Genomic DNA, 23578 nt, shown 5'->3' with positions numbered 1-23578 from the left:
AACACCCACAGGGTCATACTGTGGTTACCAAACCACACAAAGTGTGTCTACTGTATGTGTACTACCCTTACATCCAGTAGCAATGGCTGCTGGGCAAAAGGGTAGTAGACAGCCTGGGGTTAGGGTTAGCATGAACAGACTCCAACACTAACACGGCCCAGACGGACGGACCATTATTCATCCTGCCTGCCCTGTCTGCTGGCTGCTGGGTCGTCAGAGGTGCATAGCGTACGACAGAAGTATTTCACAGGTCACACGAATGTGCGTAGGTAGACTTCCAACCTCACCCATATGAATTATGCTCCAAATGCTATATATCATTTTCCTGAGTGCTTAAACAAACATTCAAATGGATTTCCTTAGAGGGGCTGTCAATTTGCAGATTTGGCTCATGATCTTGATATTACATACCAGTAACACAGCTCAAGATTTCCTCTTGTGACTGTGTTGGAAAAAGAAAAGAGAGAAAAGTGTTTCCCTGTTGGTTTTTCTGTACAGTAAATTACCTGTGAGTGTAATACTACAGTAAATACAAATCTTTCTATTGTATAGGGTAAATATAGCATTACACAAATAATCCATGGCCTTTCATATGTCCTCTTTAATAGCATACCAACATTAAAGTTGTTTTCCACTTTCCAATGCATCAAAAATAAGAGCCAAGCTTCTTTGACGCACAGTTTAATGGGCACGAGGAGTCAAGAGGAACGTACCAGACACAGTCAGCAAACACAGAGCTGTGAAGTCTGACATTTTTCAACTTCCAGTGTAAAACTATTTGACCAACGGTGAGCCATGTGCCTGGTAGAGGAGCGCTCCTCAGACTCACAGGTCATTTATAAGGCGCTCTTCAGCAGCTGCTTCTTTGGCAGGAGCATGATTACAGATTGGACGCAGCATGCATTTTTAAGCCTTCTGGAGATAATTATTTCATTGATTATTACCAGTGATAAATGTAGAATGGGAAGAATGCAGAGCTGGATGTCATACTCCAATAAAGCATCAAAACGTAAAACAGAAAGACAATGCTCTTTACTGTATAAGGGTAAAAAGTGAAAAGCATGGAAATGTATCACTAGTCGTGCCTTAGGGCTAGTCTAAAATCACTAGCTGACAGGTGTAACGGAAATATGGACACATAGCACAGACCACCATTCAGAAGAGGCTACACACACGACTTGGGCACAGTGTTGTGTGTTTATACTAAGTTTCCAACTGCCCAGATCACTGACCCAAATGTCAATGACCTATGTCTCAGACACAGAGGCGTCAAATGAACATGCCTTCAAAACACTGGAAGGCCCAGTCATGATGTCACTCATGTGGGCTCATGATTCTGCAGTTGCCTCATCTGGCCTACTTCAGACAGGCACCCACATAACCAGATAAAACCCAGATGTACCCAGTCCTGTGTTTTCCACTATGGTGATGTGAGTTAGGCTTTAATGGAGGCACCCAAAATGCTCCTTAAGGAAGCTGAGGGCTTGTATAACTAAAGGCAAATGCTAGGTGGAATTGGTGGTAGTGATGGTGATGATGATGGTGGTGGTGGTGGTGGTGGTGGTGATGGTGGTGGTGGTGATGGTGGTGGTGATGGTGGTGGTGGTGGTGGTGGTGGTGGTGGTGGTGGTGGTGGTGGTGGTAGTGATGGTGGTGATAGTGATGGTGGTGGTGGTGGTGGTGGTGGTGGTGATGGTGATGATGGTGGTGGTGGTGGTGGTGGTGGTAGTGATGGTGGTGATGGTGATGGTGGTGGTGGTGGTGGTGGTGGTGGTGGTGGTGGTGGTGGTGGTGATGGTGGTGGTGATGGTAGTGGTGGTTGGGGATACTAAGTAAGCAATGGTGGTGGTAAACATTGCTTATAGGGGACCACCTCCGTAATGCATGTGTGACCTTACTGGTATTATACATATTATAAATTATATCTATTTTCGATCCGAATTAAACCAACCACAAAGAGCAGAAGCGTTCATCCAGTACCATGAGCATGGGTGTGTACATGAGCACAACACTGAACAACAGCAGGCAATGATCTGGGATATTCAGCACATTCCAATCATCATGATGAATCACATATAATCATTGAAAATACTTGAAATGTTATTGATAAACTAAATTAAAGGATTATACAGACAGTCTGACACAAATACACTAAAACATATGTGTGTGTGTTTGAAGAAACTTCTCTCAGGATCTAACATTAAAATGTGACTTCCATCCACCTTCCATCATCATCCAATCAGATGCCAGAATTCCTAAATTCCGAGTGATTGCTCCAACATTCCTCTCCCTCACTCGTCACCATGTCCCTGGGCAGCACAGTTATAAATACCTCTGCTCACTACCCCTGAACAAGCCAAACGGATTACAGCAGCTCAGAAAGAAGACGGATATTCAACACTGCAAGAACTTCCACTCGTTCAAGATGTCAAAACTCGCAGAGAGGACACTTTTTCTTTTCTACATTTCAACACAGGTACATTCTAAAATCAAAAGACATTAGAAAAAAAAATCTTGAATAACTGTATTCTACGTTGCATTTTTGAATGATCAAATACTAACCTCGTTTTACCTTTTTTTCTAGATATTTACCCAGGTATGGGCGCAGGTTTGTCCGACCAGGTGCCGCTGTCCCCGGGAGCCTCCGATGTGCGCCTCTGGGGTCCAACTGGTCCTGGACGACTGCGCCTGCTGCCTTGTCTGCGCCAGGCAAAGAGGAGAGGTGTGCTCTGACATGAAGCCCTGTGACACTCGAAAAGGTCTACGATGTGATTATCCAGCCGACGTACACAAGAGGACAGGTGTATGTGTGGGTAAGTCAAGGGTGTATTTCACCTGAATCCCATTGAATAAACGCTCACTTTTAGCGACCTCACGTCCTAATCTTCTATGCAGGTGTTGCGCATGTTGCCATAGACTAGGCTAGACCCCGTGGTCAGACCACTCAATCGTGCTGTTCTATTTGGTTTTGCCGCCTCAAAGACTTCCCATGCAAGAGCAAGATAATCAGTGTTTATTTCACATCTGTGAGGTTCTTATTCGTTTCTGGGCTTTGTAGCAGTTTTTGACAATTAATTATTAATCTATACCGGTATATAGATTCTTATTCTCTACAAGTGTTTATAAAACTACCTGTATCCGCTTCTTAAGTCGTGACGTGTTTCCGGGTCCAACGTTGGCTGAGGCGCTGTCTTCGAAATGCCGAAGTAATCATAATAATTAATTATATTTATATAGCGCTTTTCCGAGGCTCAAATACCCTGACAATATGGAGAAAACGGGAAAGTGCTGTGTCCCTTGTTGTATGAATAGATCCGAGTCTAAAAAACGATTAAACTGTCATTCTACCGCTGTAGTTCACAGGTACTCTGGTGCGGGGAATTTCTGGTTTGGACTCGGAAATGGCTAAACGTCACTTTTGACGTCAGACTTAACAAGCGCTTATAAACTAATCATAAATATTTTATGAACTCCAAAAAGTATGCCTTGAAGTGAAGTGTTGCCCATATAATTTAGCATAAAGCTAAATTAAAATATGAATATTGACAGATATGTGTTTTTGTGTCCTGTGCTGACAGCTCATGAAGGAGACATCTGCCTGTTGGATGGCTCTGTTTACCAGAACGGAGAGACCTTCTTCCCAAGCTGCAAATACCAGTGCTCATGCAGGGACGGCCAGATCGCCTGTGTGCCACGCTGTAACCTGGACGTCATGCTGCCAGGACCAGACTGCCCCTTGCCCCGGAAGGTGCAGGTCCCAGGGGAGTGCTGTGAGAAGTGGCTGTGTGAACCCCAGGCGGAGGCCAGTGCCCTTGGCGGCTTCGCGATGGCCGGTGAGTCCTCACCCTGACGTGACTGGCACCCTGCTGCTAGCCACAGAGTCAACAGACCGCTGCATGCCTCTAACCTGACCTATGAATGGGCTGCTGCAACTCTCAGGGTACAGGTAGTGTCTTAGCATAGGAGGAAGCTCTGTGTAGCCAGAGTGCTCTAGAATGTGAGACACATGGGATCATTCTTCATCTATGAAAGGCTACTTAATCCCCTTTCACAAGAACTGTAATACAACTTACAGTACAACCTAACTGACAGCATAACACTGATTCAAGTCTTAGACCTAGATCATGAAAACCACAAATATGCTATGTCATCACTGCTAATGAACGTTACCATTTGCTCATCATTTTTGAATCCATAACTTATACATAGTCTTTAATTTCTCCCCGCAACCACCAGCTTACAGACAGGAGGACACGGTGGGCTTTGACTCCTGGGACCCCAGCGTCAACTGCATCGAGCAGACCACAGAGTGGGGCGCCTGCTCTCGGTCCTGCGGGATGGGCGTGTCCACGCGGGTCACCAACAAGAACCGACGCTGCGAGATGGTGAAGCAGAGCCGCCTCTGCATCGTCAGACCGTGTGACAAACAGCAGCAGCAGCCGAGAACCCCATCGAAGGTACCTAACCACACCCCTCCAAATACTGTATACATTCACCAATTCTAAGAGCAACATTGAAATGAACCCACTAGAATAACGTAGAGTATCAGTCTCCTCCTGCATATTTTAGCATTGACAAAAGTGTTCTTTTTTTAAAAAAATCTTCCAGAGAGGAAAGAATTGCCTGAGAACGAGGAAGAGTGTGAAACCCATCCATTTCACCTTCAAGAACTGCACCAGCGTCCAGACCTACAAGCCTCGTTACTGTGGCATGTGCACGGACGGCCGCTGCTGCACCCCCCACAGCACCAGGACCGCCCAGGTGGAGTTCCAGTGCCCTGAGGGCAAGAACATCAAGAAACCCATGATGTTCATCAACACCTGTGCCTGCCACTACCACTGCCCACGAGATAACGCTGTCTACCATCCATCAGACCTGGTCTACAGTGGCATGAGGTTATAATAATAGTCTGACAACTCTCCGTTTTCCTCTTCTGGTAGAAGTTATTCATTACACAGTATCCAATGTATATGGTTAGAATCACCGCACTTACTCCTAAACCTAGATGAGTGTACGTTTTGCATCTGAAGGTGCTTCAAATGCTAATCGTTTTGTTAGAATCTCACAAAAGCAGAGTATTCCTTTCTGCTGGCTGTAAAAGACCTCAGTAATTCTGTAGAACTCCTAGGTCAATTTCAGACAGCCTCTGATTGTTCCAAGAGGTTATGTATGTAGTGCTTTGGCATATCCACACCCTGTTCATGTTTTTACAGAACATCTCCCAGGCTCTACAGTCTAAATGGTCGTGACCTACAAAACAGCCATGTCGAAGGTTAGCCTCTCAATGTACTGCCGATTTCAACAGCCGCCTGTAACCCCCCCTCAACCCCCCCACCCCCCAGTCCCGTTCATACACAGTCAATGACTGCAACGTATATTTTCTAAGACATAGAATGCTCATTTTGTATTCCTGTGTGGTCTTTATACAAAGGCTTGTACTTAGTTGTCTCTTGTAGAAAGACAAATGGTATGTAAATACTTGCTGTATAGTTTGTGTATCAAATACACAATGTTTGTAATACTTTGTAAAGCTATGTAAATATAATTTGTATATATGTGTACTCTTCTTTGGTTTTATTGTATTTTACACAGCTTTTTTGTAATTATGTAAACAATATCGTGCTTATTCAGTATTTGGTATTAAATATGTATTTTTGTATAAAATGATGTGTTTGTCTTTTTTCATCCATCGTGATATAGAGCTTATATAAATGGTTGTTAGATCATAACACCTGACATACATTAGGCTGGACCCTATACCTGGAACCTATAACACTGTCAAAATGACATAAAACCTGCCATAATGTATAGTTTGTGAAAACCAGCCTAATGACATTGATGTAAGGCTATGTTACAAAAAACAGCTTTTTTGTTTCATGCATCTTACGTCAGCTAGCATGCTTGTTGGCTATGCGTTGTGGATTTTATGTCAGGCCACTTAAGTGTTATAGACACATCAACATAGACATTAACAGTGACTGCCAGGGTTTTCCAACACTGGAGGTTGCTTCTGGTGTCAGTGAATGTGTCTTGCATGATCAGCTGCAGTACACAGTGCCACCTTGTGGAATGTGTGTGTCAAGTCTATGTCAAGTCTAAACACAAAAAAGGAAAAAACACACATTTGGGATGAATTAAATGGAATTTATTCAGCTATTTGCAATTAAATTATAGTTTTGTCAAGGCGGGTAGAAAACACATGTTCTTGGTGATGTCTCCAAAGGGAGAGTTGTCAACCGTAGGTTCATTACCCAAATGGATCCGCTGGAGGGAAAAACAGATTTGTCAGTGTTATTGACATATTTGCCTTGGTTATAATGATACTAATAGATACTATACTCTACTTATGCTTAGTGCCATGGGGAAAATGTGAGTACAGAAAAGTTTGGTTTCCAAAAGAAGCTTTGTTTTCATTTTCCCTCCTCCTGTCCTATCCGGTCTCTTGTTATCTATAGGAGTTGTTGCCTCTTGAGGGCCAGTTGTGGTATTTATCTGATTAATTACAAGCCCAGAGGACAGTCATTTTTGGAAGCATCAATAATGTCTGAATGTGTAGTCTGAAAAAGGTTGTACCCTCCTCTTGCTTAGAGCGTTATTGAGATGTCTATGTATTGTGCTGGGCCTCACCTGTGTGGTTTCACCACTCTGAGTCATTAGCGAGCCAGGTCCCCTTGTCCAGGACGTTGCCAAGCTCTCCAGTGATCTCCCACTTGGCCATGTAGCGCTGGTCTCCTGTCTCCTGACCGTGGTCACACAGCTCCACACACAGCGTCTCCTCTGGCGCTTGCAGGAACTCCATCATGTCTGAGGTTATACTCATGTCTGAGCTTATACTCAGGTTCTCAAAGTCGGAGATCAGCTGGGCCATGCCAGTACTCAGAGCACTGGATCCTGATGTTGCACTGGATCCTGATGTTGCACTGGATCCTGATGTTGCACTGGATCCTGATGTTGTCTGAGATCTCCCACAGCTGCCCCACAGTCCTGTTAGGGCCTTAAAGACCTCCAGACGTCTGGGCTCATCAGCACTAGGCAAAGCAACAGGCAAAGCACAATGTCTCATCTTTAAGATATCTAGGAATTGAAAAAGTGCATTACCCCAGACGGGGAGGTGACATAGATAATCTTCTCCTAAAAAGAGAAGTGTGGTGGATTGACTACTTGAAAACAATGGCACCTGTAGGCTTAAATGAAGACTTCGATATCAGGCCCTTTTTGTAAAACAGAGGGTCTATGAGTATAGCCTGTCTATGAAAATGTGAGTATAGCCTGTCTATGAAAATGTGTTTGTGTTTTTGGTGATGTAGTCAACATGAAGGTTGAAATCAAGTTAGGATCTGATTTCCTTGGAGAGGTGTATTTTCTAAATTTTGTATGTTTATATAAAAAAGAAAAAGAAGAAAAAAACAATACTATGTAATCATGTAATTTTTTGTGAATCTTGTTCTAAATCATGTCTACACTGATACGTGCTCCAACACACCAGGTGGGGCTAATGATTGTCAATGTCACATTTGTCTTAAAAAGACATTGTTTTCTGTTTCCTGCTATCCGCTTGTTAAGTCGTGACGTGTTTCCGGGTCCAACGTTGGCTGAGGCGCCGTCTTCGAAATGCCGAAATAATAATAATAATAAATTATATTTATATAGCGCTTTTCCGAGGCTCAAATACCCTGACAATATGGAGAAAACGGGAAAGTGCTGTGTCACTTGTTGTATGAATAGATCCGAGTCTAAAAAACGATTAAACTGTCATTCTTCTACCGCTGTAGTTCACAGGTACTCTGGTGCGGGGACTTTCTGTTTTGGACTCGGAAATGGCTAAACGTCACTTTTGACGTCAGACTTAACAAGCGGATACTGAAGAAGACCTCACGGTCGAAACGTCTATTTTTACTTGCTGCTTGCTAAATAAAAATTGGAGCAACGAAAAGTGAGTGCGGGCTACCTTGTTTTGTACTAAATATTACTGCACTGTCAGTTATAGCTCAGCACCGAAGACAGGAGGATGTGCGTTATTTTTTCTCTAAATAAAAATAAATCTCATCAGCACTAGAACACATACCAGAGGCTCGTTATGAAAACAAATAAGCAATTGATTCATTGTCTTTGAGGGAAATCAGCTATTGTATCAGACATTTATCTGAACACATTATACAAATGACAGAATATTAACTACAATGATATTCACCCTGTGTTAGTCAAGGGGCAAACCTCTGCCCTGGACTGGCCGGGTTCAAGCAGGTTACCAAGGTGACCAAAACTCTCTGTCACAGCTGTGTGCTGCCCCACGGAGGTTGGGGGCAGGTATTGGACTGGAATGTTTGGCCTATGTAGTTGAACCTGGTGTTCTTCCAATACACGGAGTGGCTGTGGAGAAGGCTCTGTGGGGTAGTCAGGCTGAGATTTACAGCCATCGACAGACAAGTAACCGCTCCCATGATTGTCCGAGAAACGTTTCGTTGTCCCAGGGAATCCATTCTCTTCTAAGCAAGAATGGTGGCCTGATTCTTTGTTGAAAGCATTGAGGTCAACACATATTTCAATGAATTCAGTCTTGACTCGAACCCTTTGTCGTCTTCGGCCATTTCTGGACATGGTCTCAGCCTTTGATGTGCCACTGCCACAGCATATACAGCTGTAGAAAAGCCACCAAAAATGTGAAGCTTTCTTCTCTGCTTTCGTCTTCATTTTCAAAAAGTAGAATGAGCATCTTACATCAAAATAGTAGAATTGTTTAGAAGTTGTACATGGTAACTGTCAACATTCCATGGTACCATTCCATGGTCACCTTTGTGATGTCAGAATCAGAATTCTCTCAGCACAACTTCAGATGATGTGAACATTCAAATAAATACAAATAAAATTTGATTTGATTTGATTCACAATTAGTGAATTCATGTATAAAACTTATTCATGAGATGATAATATTGAGGTCACATAGGCTACTTGATGACTGTTTTCTGTAAACATGCTTACCCTGTTGCTCGCAATTTGTTTTCCTCCTAGCTGATCCTGTTGGGTAATGAGCCTGCTACTGGTCATCCTCCTTTTGTCAAGATCTTTAGACATCACCAAGATCAACAAGTTGTTGTTTTTCCAGAGAGAAAACATATATTATTATATTATTATTATTATTATAACAATATTTTCAATTTCTGACCACTGAATAAAGCTCAAAAAGTAATTACAAACAATGATTACAGAAAGCATTTCATTTATGAAGTCACTCAGTTGGTAAGATAAACAGAAAATGTCCAAAGGCCTACAGAGTAAAACTGTATATCTAAACCTCCAGTACAATGGCTCTGCAGTGTCTGGCAGGCTGTTGTGAGAGTGGCCATGAATATACTAGGACACACTGGGGAGATGTCTCAAGTCGTTCAGCAGCAGGCAGCTGCAAGAGTATATTTCCTATGCCCTTTATAGTCACATTTGACCGACAGTCACCATACTGCACTGTTCTGACTGACATTTGATGTGTAATCAGATATTTAGCTCAGGGACTCACTTCTCCAAATGAGGGTGCTTCAAAGTGCTATTCTGTGATTGGTGCAGACAGTTCAAGTGATCCAATGAAGGGTGAGTGGGCCCTAAAACAGTGCCCTGATTCACACCTGTGTTTATGTCTGGATAGCATCATCCACTGTGTAACATTTGACAAGGTGCAGTTTCTTGTTCTATTCCTTTGAACAGTATTGCCTTCAGCCTGCCAGTAGAATATGGGTTAAATATATAAATATACCAATATTTAAAAAAGTGCCCAATGACGGGCATTAGTCTAAAGCAGCGATTCCCAACCTGTGGGCCGCGAGGGTACTGCAAGTGGGCCGCCAAATCATGGCAATTTTTATTTTTATTTAAGTGTTTTACAAAAACGTTTTAATGAAAAAGAACAAATTCATGGTACTGTATTTTTTTTCTTTTAAACCTTCAAAAATGCATCATCGCCAAATGGTATATAATGGTAAAGATCAAAAATGAGGCAATATGCAATGACAACTGGTTTTGATCCCAACTTCCTTCATGCATAAGAACAGAGACAATGTAGTACAAAAATGTTTATTTATTGTATTGAAATGTCAATTTCTGAATAAGGCATAAATAAGTAAATCACACAGGTGGTACATGTTTAAGAACAACATAACAGGGTCATAATTATTGTGCATAGTCACAGAACTCTCAATGCTCACAGCCATTAAGGAAGACATTCATAAAAAAGCACCACATTCTAAATTCAAATTAAAAAAACATCAAGTCACATTATTATCATTGCAAGTCACAGAAATAAGGCAATTCATGCGCCTTAATCATAAACAAAGGGAAATGTGTTACATAGAAACAGCATTTGGAATAGACATTTAAGAAGATAATAAATATGAACACATGTATTAAAATATACATCAGACCATCAGAGCTGTGGTGAAAGGGACAAAAAAAAGTGGTTCAGATTTCACTCTCATATGTGTGCATGTAAGTCTTTAAGGAGAGAATCTCCGGGTAACTCCTGCTGGTCCTGCGGTAGAAGTCCAGGCCAGAGAGGATCTCCACGTCTCTCACGCGTGCAGTGTGCATCTTCATCAGGTCCTCCACCCACTTAGACTCCTCCTCAGCGCTCTGTGTGATAGACAGACCACACAACATCAGCCATCTGCTCCTGTGGCTATGTTTGGAGACCTCACACACACTGACTGATATACTGTATACATCTCACACTTATGCATATAAACCTGCATGTTTTAACTCCAAGTTGCTAGGAGTGTACTTGGGAAAGGCTAGGGAAACAAATAGAGTTCAGAGGGCACTTCACTGAGAGAGACAGAGGTGTGTGTGAAGGGGCTCACATTGCAGCTCTCATCGTTGTCTGCCCTGTGTGGCAGGACGAAAGCGAAGGCACTGAGGGGTCCGGCACATGCGTCTACAGCCTGTGTGTAATCCAGACAGCTGGTCACCACGCTGAAGTAGTGAGTTGGGATGTTCACAGAGCCACTTGAGTACCTGTAGCAAAATAACACACAGTCAAGAACTACAACATAGCAGTCATACAGCCAGGCAGTACACATATTACACATTTAAACATATACATGCTCCATTTGAGGCTCAGTGGTACAGTAATGATTGAATTAGATAATGTTACACTGAGGCAAATAGAAAGTATACTTTGTACTATAGATCTTAACCACTAGGTGGCTCTGCAACTACACTGTTTTGGCCAAACTGGTTACTGTATTTTATTGGCAATTCAATCTTTCTTTTTTTTTTGCTAAAAAATGTAAAATGCCAAATGCAATATTGTTTTTAAATGATATAAAACCTCAAATGAAAGGTTTATGGAAATGGCTTGACTTTACATGGAAACCTACTGAGAAGACCAAAAGCCCTTACTGTTTCATTTTCTCAGCAGAGTCCCTCAGGCCATCATAGTCATAGTCAAATATCGGTCCGATCACAACATTGACGCCATTCCTCTCACTAGCATATCTCTTCACAAGTGTTTTTTGGAAGTAGCTCCATATCCCTAAAAGAGAGAAGAATAAAGAGACAAACAGTTAAAAGAGCAACAGGAAAACATGCAGATATACTGTACAGCACCTATATGAGGGTAGAGGGTAGTTACAAACTCAGCATAATTCACACCCCTGTATGAGCTTAGGGCTGTGAGCATTTAATAACCTGACCAGATCTACACCTCTGTTTTAGAGAAGTGTGTGTGTGTGTGTGTGTGTGTGTGTGTGTGTGTGTGTGTGTGTGTGTGTGTGTGTGTGTGTGTGAGTGTGTGTGTGTGTGTGTGTGTGTGTGTGTGTGTGTGTGTGTGTGTGTGTGTGTGTGTGAGTGTGTGTGTGTATGTGTGTTTCTCCCTTAAAGCACAGAAGCACCTCTCACACAACAGTTCACTTTCAGAGCTGAGGTCATACCACTGACCACACACTGCCCTTAAATGCCCACCCACCTCAATCCACACCCTCACACACCGCCTCTTTGTTTTTTTAAGTTTCTTTATTTCTTAAGTGCGCTGGTCGTTACTGCTTAGCAAAAGTCATCACTCAAAGTCTCTGTGAAAACAGCGTAGGATAAATAAACCAAGGCAGATTTATACCCCACGTCAATTCAGCTTGTCAGTTACATTTCTGTCCACTTCATTTTATTGTAGAACATTGGACTTCCCATTAAGTTTCAGAAAATGATGACTTACTCTTGAATGCTGGGTACATGGGAACAGTGTTGGTTATGAGGACCGCATCGTATTTTCCATCTTGGGTCGAAGCCATTTCTATCAATGAAGGAAGAGGAAGGAATCTCAGTACAATAATATTGAACCAAGGAAATGTAATGAATATGAATACGAGCCCGGAGGTCGACTTTACGACAGTTCAGGGAATTGAATTGGTGAGGACCTACGTGGGGGGTAGAGGAACCCATAGGAGATCTGTTTCTCAGCTCTGTAGTTTGAGCAGGATTGACTTAAGGCCGGGGGGACGCGGGCGTCAGGCCTGACACAGTTACTCAGAGCCTCTGGAAGAGGTGTGACATCTACCTGGAGAAGCAAGCATAGTTCTATGATCTATAATCATCATACAAGCATACAACTCAACATGACGCACCCTTGCATTCAGAGGACCATTTTGCATTTCCGCTGACTTTCCTTCCATTCATGTTTTTCATATTCAAAGTTTAACAGCAGTAGTTAGTTCAGTAGATGGCATGTAGCCAATATCAAAATGAAGTAATTACAGCTGTTATCACATACCTGTTTAGGGACAGTATACGACGTCCACAGGGGCATAAAGAGTGATTCACTGTATCCACTGATATAGTCACTGTGGTGAAGAATGCTGTATTTTGTGCGGAACAGAACCGCTGGTCGCGCATAAGGGAGGTTCTTGTTGTCTGAAAAGGAGGACATTGACCAGAAGAGCCATGTAACAAAACACTGAACGATATCTAACAGCTCTAATAAAACGATAAATAATTCTATCACGTTCTATGGTGTACTGTAGCTTAGCATAATCATGGTGTAGACCAGTGACTGACCATCAATAGCTTGCCTCAGTCGTTGATTGAGCTCCTCAACTTGGTTCTGTAAGAGACAGAGCCACAGTGACTCCAGGTTATAGCCTCTTACAAGGGTGACTTTCAAAGCTCTCTGCCCCCTATTTTTTGAACGCAACTGCAAAAGATTGGAGGTGAAAATCTCTTGCAAGAGATCTATATCCCTGCAGAAGCAAGATTACTTCAAAGAAGCAAGAAGAAGAATCAAACAACAAGCATGTTCAGCTGCGAGATGCGAGTGAACGCAGCAGCTATTGATTACAGAAGTGACAATCAATCAATCAAAGTCTCAAGCCAGACAAAACAGTTACACAGAGACACATTTGGACAAGACACTCAACATACACAACAGAATGCCTGCTTAGAACAGATAACTGTCAAATGATACATCAAAGACATGCAGATCAATAATCTAATAACATGTCTTTTTACATGGCAGTAAAAGAGACAAAAACAAACCAAAAGTTTGATTACGCTGTGAAAGGCAATCTGATCAATGACTTGTAATAATAACATCATATTCAAATGTTAACGTAAGTGCTTTGTTTAAACTTCAGCCCCTGTTTAAAGCAAGGCTGTGAGAGCTCTGTTTCCGCTGACCTTGTCATCACAGCTGCAGCCTAAGTCATCCGTCACCGTAGTGATAGGGCCTGAGGGGGTAGGCTTGGACACCTCCTCTGGCATGGTGGGCTTGTACGGCGGGCTTTTCAGAATATGGTTGAGACTGCCGTGAGTCCCGTTGTTCGGGGCAGGTTTCAAGCCAATGAGATCTGATGAAGATGATTACAGAAAGGACCGTCAAATCAACTCCAATTCACTGTTCAGAAACCATTGTGTAATGTAAAGTAAGCCCTCCATTGAAAACCAAATGAGAACAATAAGACACCTTACCGCACATGACATTGTAAAGTTCAATGTTTTCGAAAGATGGAACTTTAGTCTTGTATTTGAATGTCGGTCCATATCCCAGGAAAATAGTCTAAGAAGAAGAAGATGATCATTCCAAAATGTATTATTGTATAATGTATAATTATTTATATCAACAACAGTTAAGATTTTAAAAAGTAAGCTATTAGGACTACCTGCATGCTGTTTATTTTGTTGTCATAACCATGGTCTCCATTAAAAACACATTTCCCAGGCCTCTTTCCTTCTGGAGACTTCCTGTCGTACAAATGAGTGTGTTAATTAGTGGACTTGCTGAAGCCAAAAGACTATTCTTATTCCTCATACTTATTTGAGAGCTTCCTGAAACAAGAAAACGACTATAATCCCTAGCAGTGATTGATATCTACAATGTCACTATGGGAGTGGGCTAAAGACAACGTGTGACAAATATGAAAGGGAATTATGACTGATTTTCCTAACAGACAGACTACTACACAGGGGAAGCCCTAAGTAAGCAACGTACACACTGAAATCATTATACGGCCTGGTATTAAGAATTCACTTCACCAAGGCCAACCCCACAAAACCCCACAAAATTCAATTTGAGTCCTGTAATTGAAAAACAGACACTTTTTTATTAAGTGTGCATTAAACACTACTCCTAGTGATTTCTATGTATGGGGGAACCCACAAGCATGTAGAGTCTGCCAATCACAGACCGAAGGGGAAGCAGTGAACAAATATTTCATTTCATTTCATTCTGAGAATTTGATTTAACGGGCCATTTCACCCCGCAAGCTACGGGAGGGTAAAGATTTGCACTCAAAAACATTCAGTTCACAACTCTGGTGCCAGCGATTAGGCTGTCTATATCTTTGCAGGGAAAATCTAGGGAAAAAGGTGTCTTTCATTTTGCACTGTGGCTGGCCAACTCAAACAAGGTGACGTCCCTATGGCGAGAGCTCAGTCCTGACCTGCTTGTTTGTGCCTCTCCGTGGGTTTGTTTTTATTTGGCGGCTGAGACAAGCATTACCTCATGGGTTTGCTCAAGGGGTGAGAACTTTCCACTGTGTCTAACACTGGTGACAAACATGAAAAGTCTGTCTAGATTCATGTTCTTGCCCGATGTCTACTCAAGGGAGATCTTTTTGCAGACCTTAGTGCAGGAGAGAGAGATATTACCTTGCAATGTGCCACTTTCTTTCCACTAACAAATGGATATCCTCGATTCTACGGTTGTTGGCATAGTGCAAGCGCTTTGGAAGATGCTGCTTCATATAGGGCTTGAAATGCTGGTCTGGCTTTTTACACTAAGGGGACAAGAAAACAAGATAAGATAAAAAATAGAAACCCTTTTTATTTTTTTATTTTTTTACCAATATCAGATCCAACTCTGACAATCAATATGTGTGAATATAATTTGAGAGAGAAGGAAAAGTGAAAATAATTTGTGAGAGTACTGTATGTACTATATGTAATATATACTCACTGTTAGGTTTGCAACAATGGATTTTGAGTCATCTGAAAAAAGAAAAAAAAGTTCAAACAACATCAACTTAGACAATAGCTGAAGGTATGAGTATGTAAGAGTAGCAATTATGATCATATCTCAACCAAGACCTGTAAGATACAACCACGGTATTACAATGAGATCAAAATACAATGTTTCCTACGCTCATATTTAGTGTCAACTGGCCTGAAATGTACACTGTATTACGAGTAGGGATGCAGGTCCTCATCCAAATGAACGATAACTGGGTCATATGGGGACACATCAACCTAGGTGCTGGACGAGGTGTACTTTCCAGAGCGGAAGGAACACATAGTATAGTTCTGTCATAGTTCTGGTCTCGTCTAACTGATGAATGAGTCTGAGGAATGGGTCAGAGGATCAGGGTCACTCGATGAAAACCCACTCAGTCTTTGGCTCCTGACTCTGTGACTCACATTTGGAGTTGTTTGGGTATCTGGAGCGGATCCTCCCCAGAGATCCAGGGATCAGAATGATGTCATCCACGTTTGTCATGTAGGAGCTCAAGAACTCAGTCCTGTCGCAATGAGCCTCCTCCATTCCTAAGGGAAAAACAAGTGAACAACATACAGGACATAACCACTCAACTCTTATCATGAGTTCACCGAGTTCACCTAGAAGACCATTGCTACTGACTGATACAACAAACTGCTGGTACACCACTGGGGTGGGTATTGGGGTTGTTGGGGGGCGGGTGAAGCGTACCGTGGTCTCCCACCATGATGATATTGACACATCGGTGGAGTTTCATCTGTTTGAGGCCGTCCATGAGCTGACCTATGACCCTGTCAATGTCTCTCAGGGGGTTATTCAGCTGGAACAGAACAGGAAGGAACAGTCAGTGTCAGTAAGCATTATGCACAGTGCAATTGTCCATAAGAATGGATACGGACATCATCGAGAATCAACTTTGACAGGGCCTTGAATAAATCCCAAACTGTTCCGGTGTGAGCTAAGTTATGCATGTATGTTAAAGAGGACCAGGTTTGTTAGGGGCTTTCCCCAGGGCTGGACAACAGAGAGAGCCAGTGTGAGTCTTAAAGGGTATGTCCTGCGCCAGGCGCATCTAATTTGTGTATGTGCTCTAGCAGGTGCTGAGCACATCGTCACGGTAACCTGAACCACAACCACAACCAAACCGGCTCCCAGAGAGGGACTCACCTCAGCGCTCATGGGTCCCAGTTTGTGGCCAACGGTATCCGGCTGCTCTGAGTGCATGGCATACACATACGGCCTGAATGAACAACACAGGTGGAAGCACAGATTGGCAAATGTCCTGCAACCTTAACCGTAACCCAAGTCAAAGGCCAGAATATGGGAGCATCGGCACACGTTTAAGCGCACAGAGACAGAATCGACCAGTAAGCATAGAATGCCCATCGCACATGTGTGGGACGAATGAGACGTGTATCATTTTAGAGAGTAAATTGAAAGGTAACGGAACCTGCGGTCCCTAGGCATGGGCCTACTCTCCGACCCCCCGCACCAACCTACGGACCTTCGGGGGCAGAGCTTTCAGTGTGGCAGCTCCCACCCTCTGGAACTCTCTCCACACAGCGATCCGCAATGCCCCTACCCTGGACACTTTTAAATGAGCCCTCAAAACCCACTACACCTGTTCTCTAAGGCCTTTGGCCCCCAGTCTCGTTTTGTCACTCTCGTTGTCTTTGTTTCTTTGCTTTGTATTTCTGTTCTGTCTGTCTGACTGTCTGTCTATGAAATCTGTTAAGCGTCCTTGGGTTCGAGAAAGGCGCTATATAAATCTAAGCTATTATTATTATTATTATTATTAACTCTTTTAGAGAGGGAATTAAATTCAATAACAAATGGAACATTTCACAGCAAGTCACGGAGCAAAACACAACACAAAGAAAATGCAATCATAATAATTGTAAGAAGCATCAAAAGGGTGAGCACCAAGATAATGCAACCTGCTGAGAGAAGGAGGATCTGACCAAAAGGTGTTACGCTACTGCACCAAATCCGGTTTCTATAGCATAGCATCAGTAGGCTAATGCCAGTGACAGCAAACAGAAAAAGGTGCAAAAACTCACCTCACCCCTTCAGGGAGGTGAAGCCATTGGAGCATGGTCAGTACTCTCCTCTCCAGGGGGATCACACTATAAACACACATGTATTACCTGTGTTAATAAAATGTGAGGACAAGTAGTTCTTACAGCGTTTATATGTAGTACTGTGTATATCAGAATGGCTCGGTCTTTCAGTTTTCAGCTGTTTCAGATTTTCGGTGTAATGTCAAGCCTAAATGGTTCTTCTTCCTTTGCATCCATAAAAGCTGCAAGATCATAAAGATGTCGGTCTATTTAAGTCTCCAATAAATGGCCAATAAAGTATCGGGCATAGGATACAACACATTTAAAGCTCTTGCTCCCCCTCGAAGCCTTTGAAACTCAAAGCCTCGCCTCATACTCCCTTGAGTTGTGGGCCACCAACAGCCTGCAGCCCAGAAGGCACAGCTGCCAACCATCAACCTCAGGATCTGCTCCCTAACTGGGGCCTGACGTGTGGGGGAGCAGGGGGCAGGGCTTATCCCTCTAAATCTCTCCAGGGGGCCTCTCTCCCTCCCTGGTGCTGGTTAGGACCTCCCTGGAGGAGGCTCAATGGGGACGTTTACCAGCCACAATCACAGGTCCCTGTTGCCTCTACCAAACGGTTTGATAGATAACACAGTCACATACTGTAAATGCCTGTTTGTTGGGGCATGCCACAGGAAGTGCACCTTGAAATGCACTTCGACCCCGTGTTTTGAAGGATTCGCACAGCTGCCCAAGTTCACAGGCAGGTACCCTTCTTTATGTAAATAGGCCCATTTGCACAAATTGCTAGGAAAACAGTTTGAGCTCTATGCCTCGGAAGATATTTCTCAAAGGCCTCTGTGTCTTTGAATGTGGAAGCTTTTGTTTTTGATGCTAGGTTATGCAGCAGTATACATTAGAGTGCACAGAAAAAGACACATTTACACTGTTGACTGAAATCCACCACCATAACATAACAATGTTTGTCATAACTTTGTTATGTGAAAGGGATTTTAGAATATCCAAAGTGCATGAGGTTTTGGGACATATGCAGGACATATCTTTGCAGTCAAAATGGCCGTGAACGGACATTCTTCAGATTCTTGGCGCACTGTGACTTACTAAGGCCAGAAGAAGGTGCCAGCTTTCACCCCTTGCTTCACTGCAGTGATCCAGACCTAGGACACATATATACGATGATACAACCACTGCCATAACATAAACACAATACATCTTGTTATCATCACCTAACACTGTTAGGTTTTCATATTAACAATAGGAAAAGGTGCACATGTCTTATAGCTCAAAATGTATAGTTAATTACAGTTGTAATACAAGTCACTAGTTATTCCCGCTGGGACCATATATACTGAAAAGTTTATGCACTCAACGTAAGATGCTTTGGATAAAAGCGCCAGCTAAATGGTATATATTATATCATCATTATATCATTCATCCTTGTATTTTTATTTTTAAATAATTTTTTTCTGAGTGGGGCAGTCCCACTCATATTTTTCTTTTTTATGACAGATATAATAGAGATTATGACAGGAAGGATGGGTGAGAGAGAGAGAAAGGATGAGATGCAGGATATGTCCACGGCTGGAATCGAACCGGGAACCCTGCGGTACATGGTCAGCACTTAATCCACTACGCCACCTAAGCGCCCGATATATCATTCACCCTTAAAGCTATCTTAAACAGTCTCATATGATAAAAGGGGATCCTCGCCAGCTTTGAGACTATCACTGCAAAAATGGAACGCAAATGCAGAGTTTATTTCTTGAAAGGAACGTGACCAAAGAAGAGACGACAACAACTCACCGGTTGACCCCCCCACCAGCGATGATTCAGCTTCTCTCGACTTCTCAGGTTAAAGCTGGCATCAAACACAGGGTCATGCATTGAGTTGCCAACTATGCCATGGGATTCAGGATACAGGCCCTGAAAAGTTTAAAACTATGGTTAACCCTTCAACGAGGAATGCTTAATGACAACATTTACAGAATTGGGGGTAAAATGTTTGGTTGAGATGAATATTTAGTCAAATGAAGATAAACTAGCACCTACCGTTGCAAGACTATACAAATTGGGGAATGTTTTGGTGGGGTACATTGGCCTCATATAGGGAGCATGGGTTCCACAACTTCCTATAGGTTAAAAAAATACACCTTCAGTTCCTGTATCAATAAATCATGTTTGCTGCTATGATGCATGGTATACACTATTATGGGAAAATAATATACAGTAAGTCTTGTAATATCCATGTCTTACTAAGTTTCTCTATGTTGGGGATCACTGTGGGTCCCCTCTTCATGTATGACGCTCTGAACCCATCCACAGACAGTATAATGAGGGGTGGACGGACAAACCTGGAGAGAAAAGACAACACAACACCTATTATCATCCATGGGGAGTGTGTATGTCATGTTTTAACATTTGTATTTCCCTTTTCCAAAAAGGTTTATAGACAGGTTCAGAGGATAACGCAAAGTTACAAATAACTACTTTGTTTTATGCTCATGATAAGCTTTATGTTGCATAAATCCTCATTGTGTGAACAGTCATACTGTGTGAAACTGCATTATGGGAGATGTTTTAAGTGTGTAATCATTCAGTCACTCACCCAGCAGGACAATCATGGGTCCTAATATCTTCACACTCATCTTGCACCCATTGAGTGTCCCCTAAGAACACAGAGGGAACGCAACTCTGAGCTGTCACGGCAACATGACTCTCAAATAAACTCATGCATCCACAAGTACAACAAGGATATCAGTTGTCCAACTGGCTGAGTGTACAATAATCCATCTACTACAGCAAATAACAATCAATCAATACCATGGACTGCCCTGTATATGATGAACCTTGGTTAGACAGAGTTGAACCAAACTTCAGGAGGACTGAAGTGCTGACTTTGTTTCTAGTGTAATCCCCACAGCAGCTGTGTCCAACCCAATGACTTAACTAACCTTTGCAGAGTAACCTGTAGTTGGTACAGCAGTCTCCTTTGGCCAGACAGTCTTCAGAGCAGTGGCAGGCATGCTGGTCACCACGAGTCTCTCCACAGCGCTCCTTACTGCACGCAAAGCCTCCCTCTGGTGACACCAATCAACAAGACACCATGTGACGTAACTCCTAGCCTTCAGCGCTACATCGCAGGGTTGTTGTATTCAGGAATGTATCAAGTTAAGATAAAGAAGTGATCCTGTGGTGATGTTATAGTTATAGGGGATGTAGGCTATGGTCAATGTGCACTTCAGTTTGCTCCTCAATGTGTGCACCTTGTTTAGAGAGGTAGCAGGAGAGTTCCATTCCCGTTACACGTTGCACCCTATATATCAATGCAATACAACACATAACCTCATGCTTACAAGTACCTCAGGCATAATAGACTGACAGGATATATAACATACAGTACTACTTGGATTGAAAAACAAAATCTAACCACGTTCACCTTCAGTAGTGGTGAGAAGGATTACATTGAAATGGAAGACTAGACCACCATGTTGAAGGCCATGATAGAGACCACCAACACTGAAAGGTTTACCTGTTCTCAAGCAGAGCTCATCAAAATCCGAGCAACAGCTGTTATAGGTTTTACATAAGTTATCACAGCGGCAGTTTGGAGCCTCAGCTTCGTCCAATTCAAAGCATCTGTTCTTGCAGGATCCTGATGTGCTTATCCAAGGGCTGTCTGAGCGGGCTGGAGGAGAGACATTAACATCTACTGATATGAGAGCATAAGAAACAAAAACAAACACACTCCACAAGCCAGCTCAACACTTCCTACAGGTTGGCGCGAGGAACAGTGTGGACCAGGCCAGTGTAACGTACATAACAAGATGTTCCTTGTGCATTCATGAAAAAGTCAAGCAGAAAAATCAAAATGATGCCAAAAGAAGCGTGTGGAAGAATTCTGTGCAATGTTCAAAATCAGTCTTACTTGGTAATGAGTATAGGAGTATAAAGGTGAGCTTTCATTCCTGATTGCTGATTAATTCAATAAATGGGTAAAACTACCTGCGAAAGACAGCTTACACTTTCCACTCACAGCTGTGGGATCTTTAGCACAATTTTCTCATGCAAAAGTTTAGAATTTGTACATGCAGGTTCAGAAAATCTGGAGCAGAAACGTCTGAAATGCTCTCTTAATATTGACTCAAGGTAGAGCTGGGCAAACATAATCCAAATATACATCAACAGGCCAATCACTACTGAACAGGGCAACAGTAATCGGTTGTTTCACTTATGCTCTTTGCGTATTCATTTTGTATGCACTGGCAGACACATCTGATGTGTAAAATAATCTGCAAATAAACTGAATTCCAATGCAACAGTTACCTATAGGAAAACGTTTCAGATAATTGCATGCATGATGTAAGATCATTTAAGGTGTCACTGCTGATCATTGAATGATGAATTGCTCTGCCCCATAGCACGTTCAAGACTGTAATACCTCAAAGACTGTTTCTCATGTCAGACCTGTTTAAGGTGGCATAAGGAAAGTTGGCTTTATATACATTTACAGCCAAAACACATACAGGGTTTCCAAAATATACTGTACAGTCGGTGACTACTTGGAACCTGAATTCAAAACAATATTTACTGCTTTGCTACTTTGCTACTGCAAGCATGCATGTTTGGGCAGATTTTAAATATTCCAATATTTCACTATTTCACTATTGAAAAGTACTGAAAGTACTGAACAATATTAAGCACATCCCAGCGATGCAAGACACGCAGACCTAAGCCACACACTAAGTGTGTCCTGCCACATCCATCGGTCCCCAATAAGCAGGCGAGTAGTCAAATGTGACTTACTTTCTGGACGGGATGCGGTCTGGTCTCCTCCTGACCGTCTCGGGCGGTCGTACACATACCCCAAGCAAATATTGGGACTACAGATGATGGAAACGACACAGAAAACCTTTGAAAAAAAGTGATGGAAGATGTGAAAAATGTGTAATCTATATAATTCTAGTGTTTAAAGTTTAGTCACATAAACTATGTACGAAAAAACAATCATAGCGGGACATTTAAGAGCTGGTGAGAGACAAAAGGCTACTCTCACAATGAAATCTGTCGGAACTGGAAAAACAGCTAATTCAGCTAAAAAAAAAAATAATAATAATAAAAAAAAACTATTAATATGTTGATTCTGTATGAATTACTCTAACATTGCACCATTCATCATACCTGTTTCAACGATATGTTATATTTCCCCATCACGACAGGTCCGTCTGTGCGTCCTGACTGCGCCCCCACAAGCACCAAGACTGAGCGTCGGGTGGCACAGTGGCAAGGTTTTGTCATTTAACCAAACCACCTGCTCAGCTTGCCAAGGGGGCTTTCAGCTCTGAACGGGGATGACAAATCGATACATGCTGTTTGAGTATTTCTTTATTAGGGTAGACACTAGTTAATGGAAAATCTCCCTCATATGGGGTCCACACATAGCCAAGTTGATGAAAAAAAGAAGTAAAATGGTAATTTCCCCCCGTTGTTGGAATATAAGTTAAAACGAATGAAACGAATACACGTGAAAGACCACCCATGGGATGCATAACAATCACCTTTGATAGTTTGCAAATTGCCACTTTGAAATGACCAAGTTATTCCATTGTATTGCAAATTAATACCAGCAGGTGACGATGGAAACATAATTTAAAAAAAGACGAAAGGAGAGCAACAGAATAACATCGATCTTGACTGACAACCTTGTGGAGAACTTCTGAGCATCAATTAAGATATGCGTAATAGCGCCAATATTACGCATCACAGTTTCTTATTCTAACTTGTTGAGAAAACATGCAACTCACTGGATGTGCATGGACCTGTCTTACCGTACCAATTCTCTAAGAAACATGACCCACTGTGAGCGCTGCCTGGTCCGACTCCGCTCTTCATTGACCGACGTCCGGCCACATTCCGGTCAGGGAGATACTGAATTACGGTTGATTTGTTACCCAACGTAGTGAGTTGAATATGTTGAAGTCAGCGAGGTTGTGTATGTATAATGAAACTAATGTGACTAAATGAAGTGTAATATGCCAGATATGATACACATAAA

At 42.4% G+C, this 23578-nt stretch overlaps 2 protein-coding genes across 2 annotated transcripts; one reads left to right on the top strand and one right to left on the bottom strand.

The window, feature by feature from the left end:
- Window positions 1-2425: 2425 nt before the first annotated feature.
- On the top strand, window positions 2426-4902 carry LOC308167046 (CCN family member 3-like; the record flags this gene model as incomplete). The annotated part of the gene is made up of 5 exons (XM_080541397.1): window positions 2426-2476; window positions 2585-2813; window positions 3579-3833; window positions 4237-4457; window positions 4609-4902. 5 exons carry the CDS (start codon window positions 2426-2428, stop codon window positions 4900-4902), a joined length of 1050 nt encoding a protein of 349 aa, XP_080397523.1.
- Window positions 4903-10446: 5544 nt separating this feature from the next.
- enpp2 (ectonucleotide pyrophosphatase/phosphodiesterase 2) lies at window positions 10447-23415 on the bottom strand (the record flags this gene model as incomplete). The annotated part of the gene is made up of 24 exons (XM_080541043.1): window positions 10447-10617; window positions 10845-10998; window positions 11386-11518; window positions 12194-12271; window positions 12400-12535; window positions 12749-12888; window positions 13033-13078; window positions 13651-13820; window positions 13942-14029; window positions 14133-14214; window positions 15121-15248; window positions 15428-15459; window positions 15886-16011; window positions 16175-16283; window positions 16631-16703; window positions 17524-17589; window positions 18628-18683; window positions 19330-19449; window positions 19576-19655; window positions 19780-19877; window positions 20132-20192; window positions 20478-20603; window positions 21056-21211; window positions 23352-23415. The coding sequence occupies 24 exons, from the start codon at window positions 23413-23415 to the stop codon at window positions 10447-10449; spliced, it is 2493 nt and encodes an 830-aa protein (XP_080397169.1).
- Window positions 23416-23578: the final 163 nt, after the last annotated feature.

The sequence above is a fragment of the Nansenia antarctica genome (assembly GCF_963989245.1).
Source record: "Nansenia antarctica genome assembly, chromosome: 10".
Lineage (NCBI taxonomy): Eukaryota > Metazoa > Chordata > Actinopteri > Argentiniformes > Microstomatidae > Nansenia > Nansenia antarctica.
The sequence above is the reverse complement of the archived record's forward strand: the minus strand, read 5'-3'. Positions and strand labels throughout refer to the sequence as shown.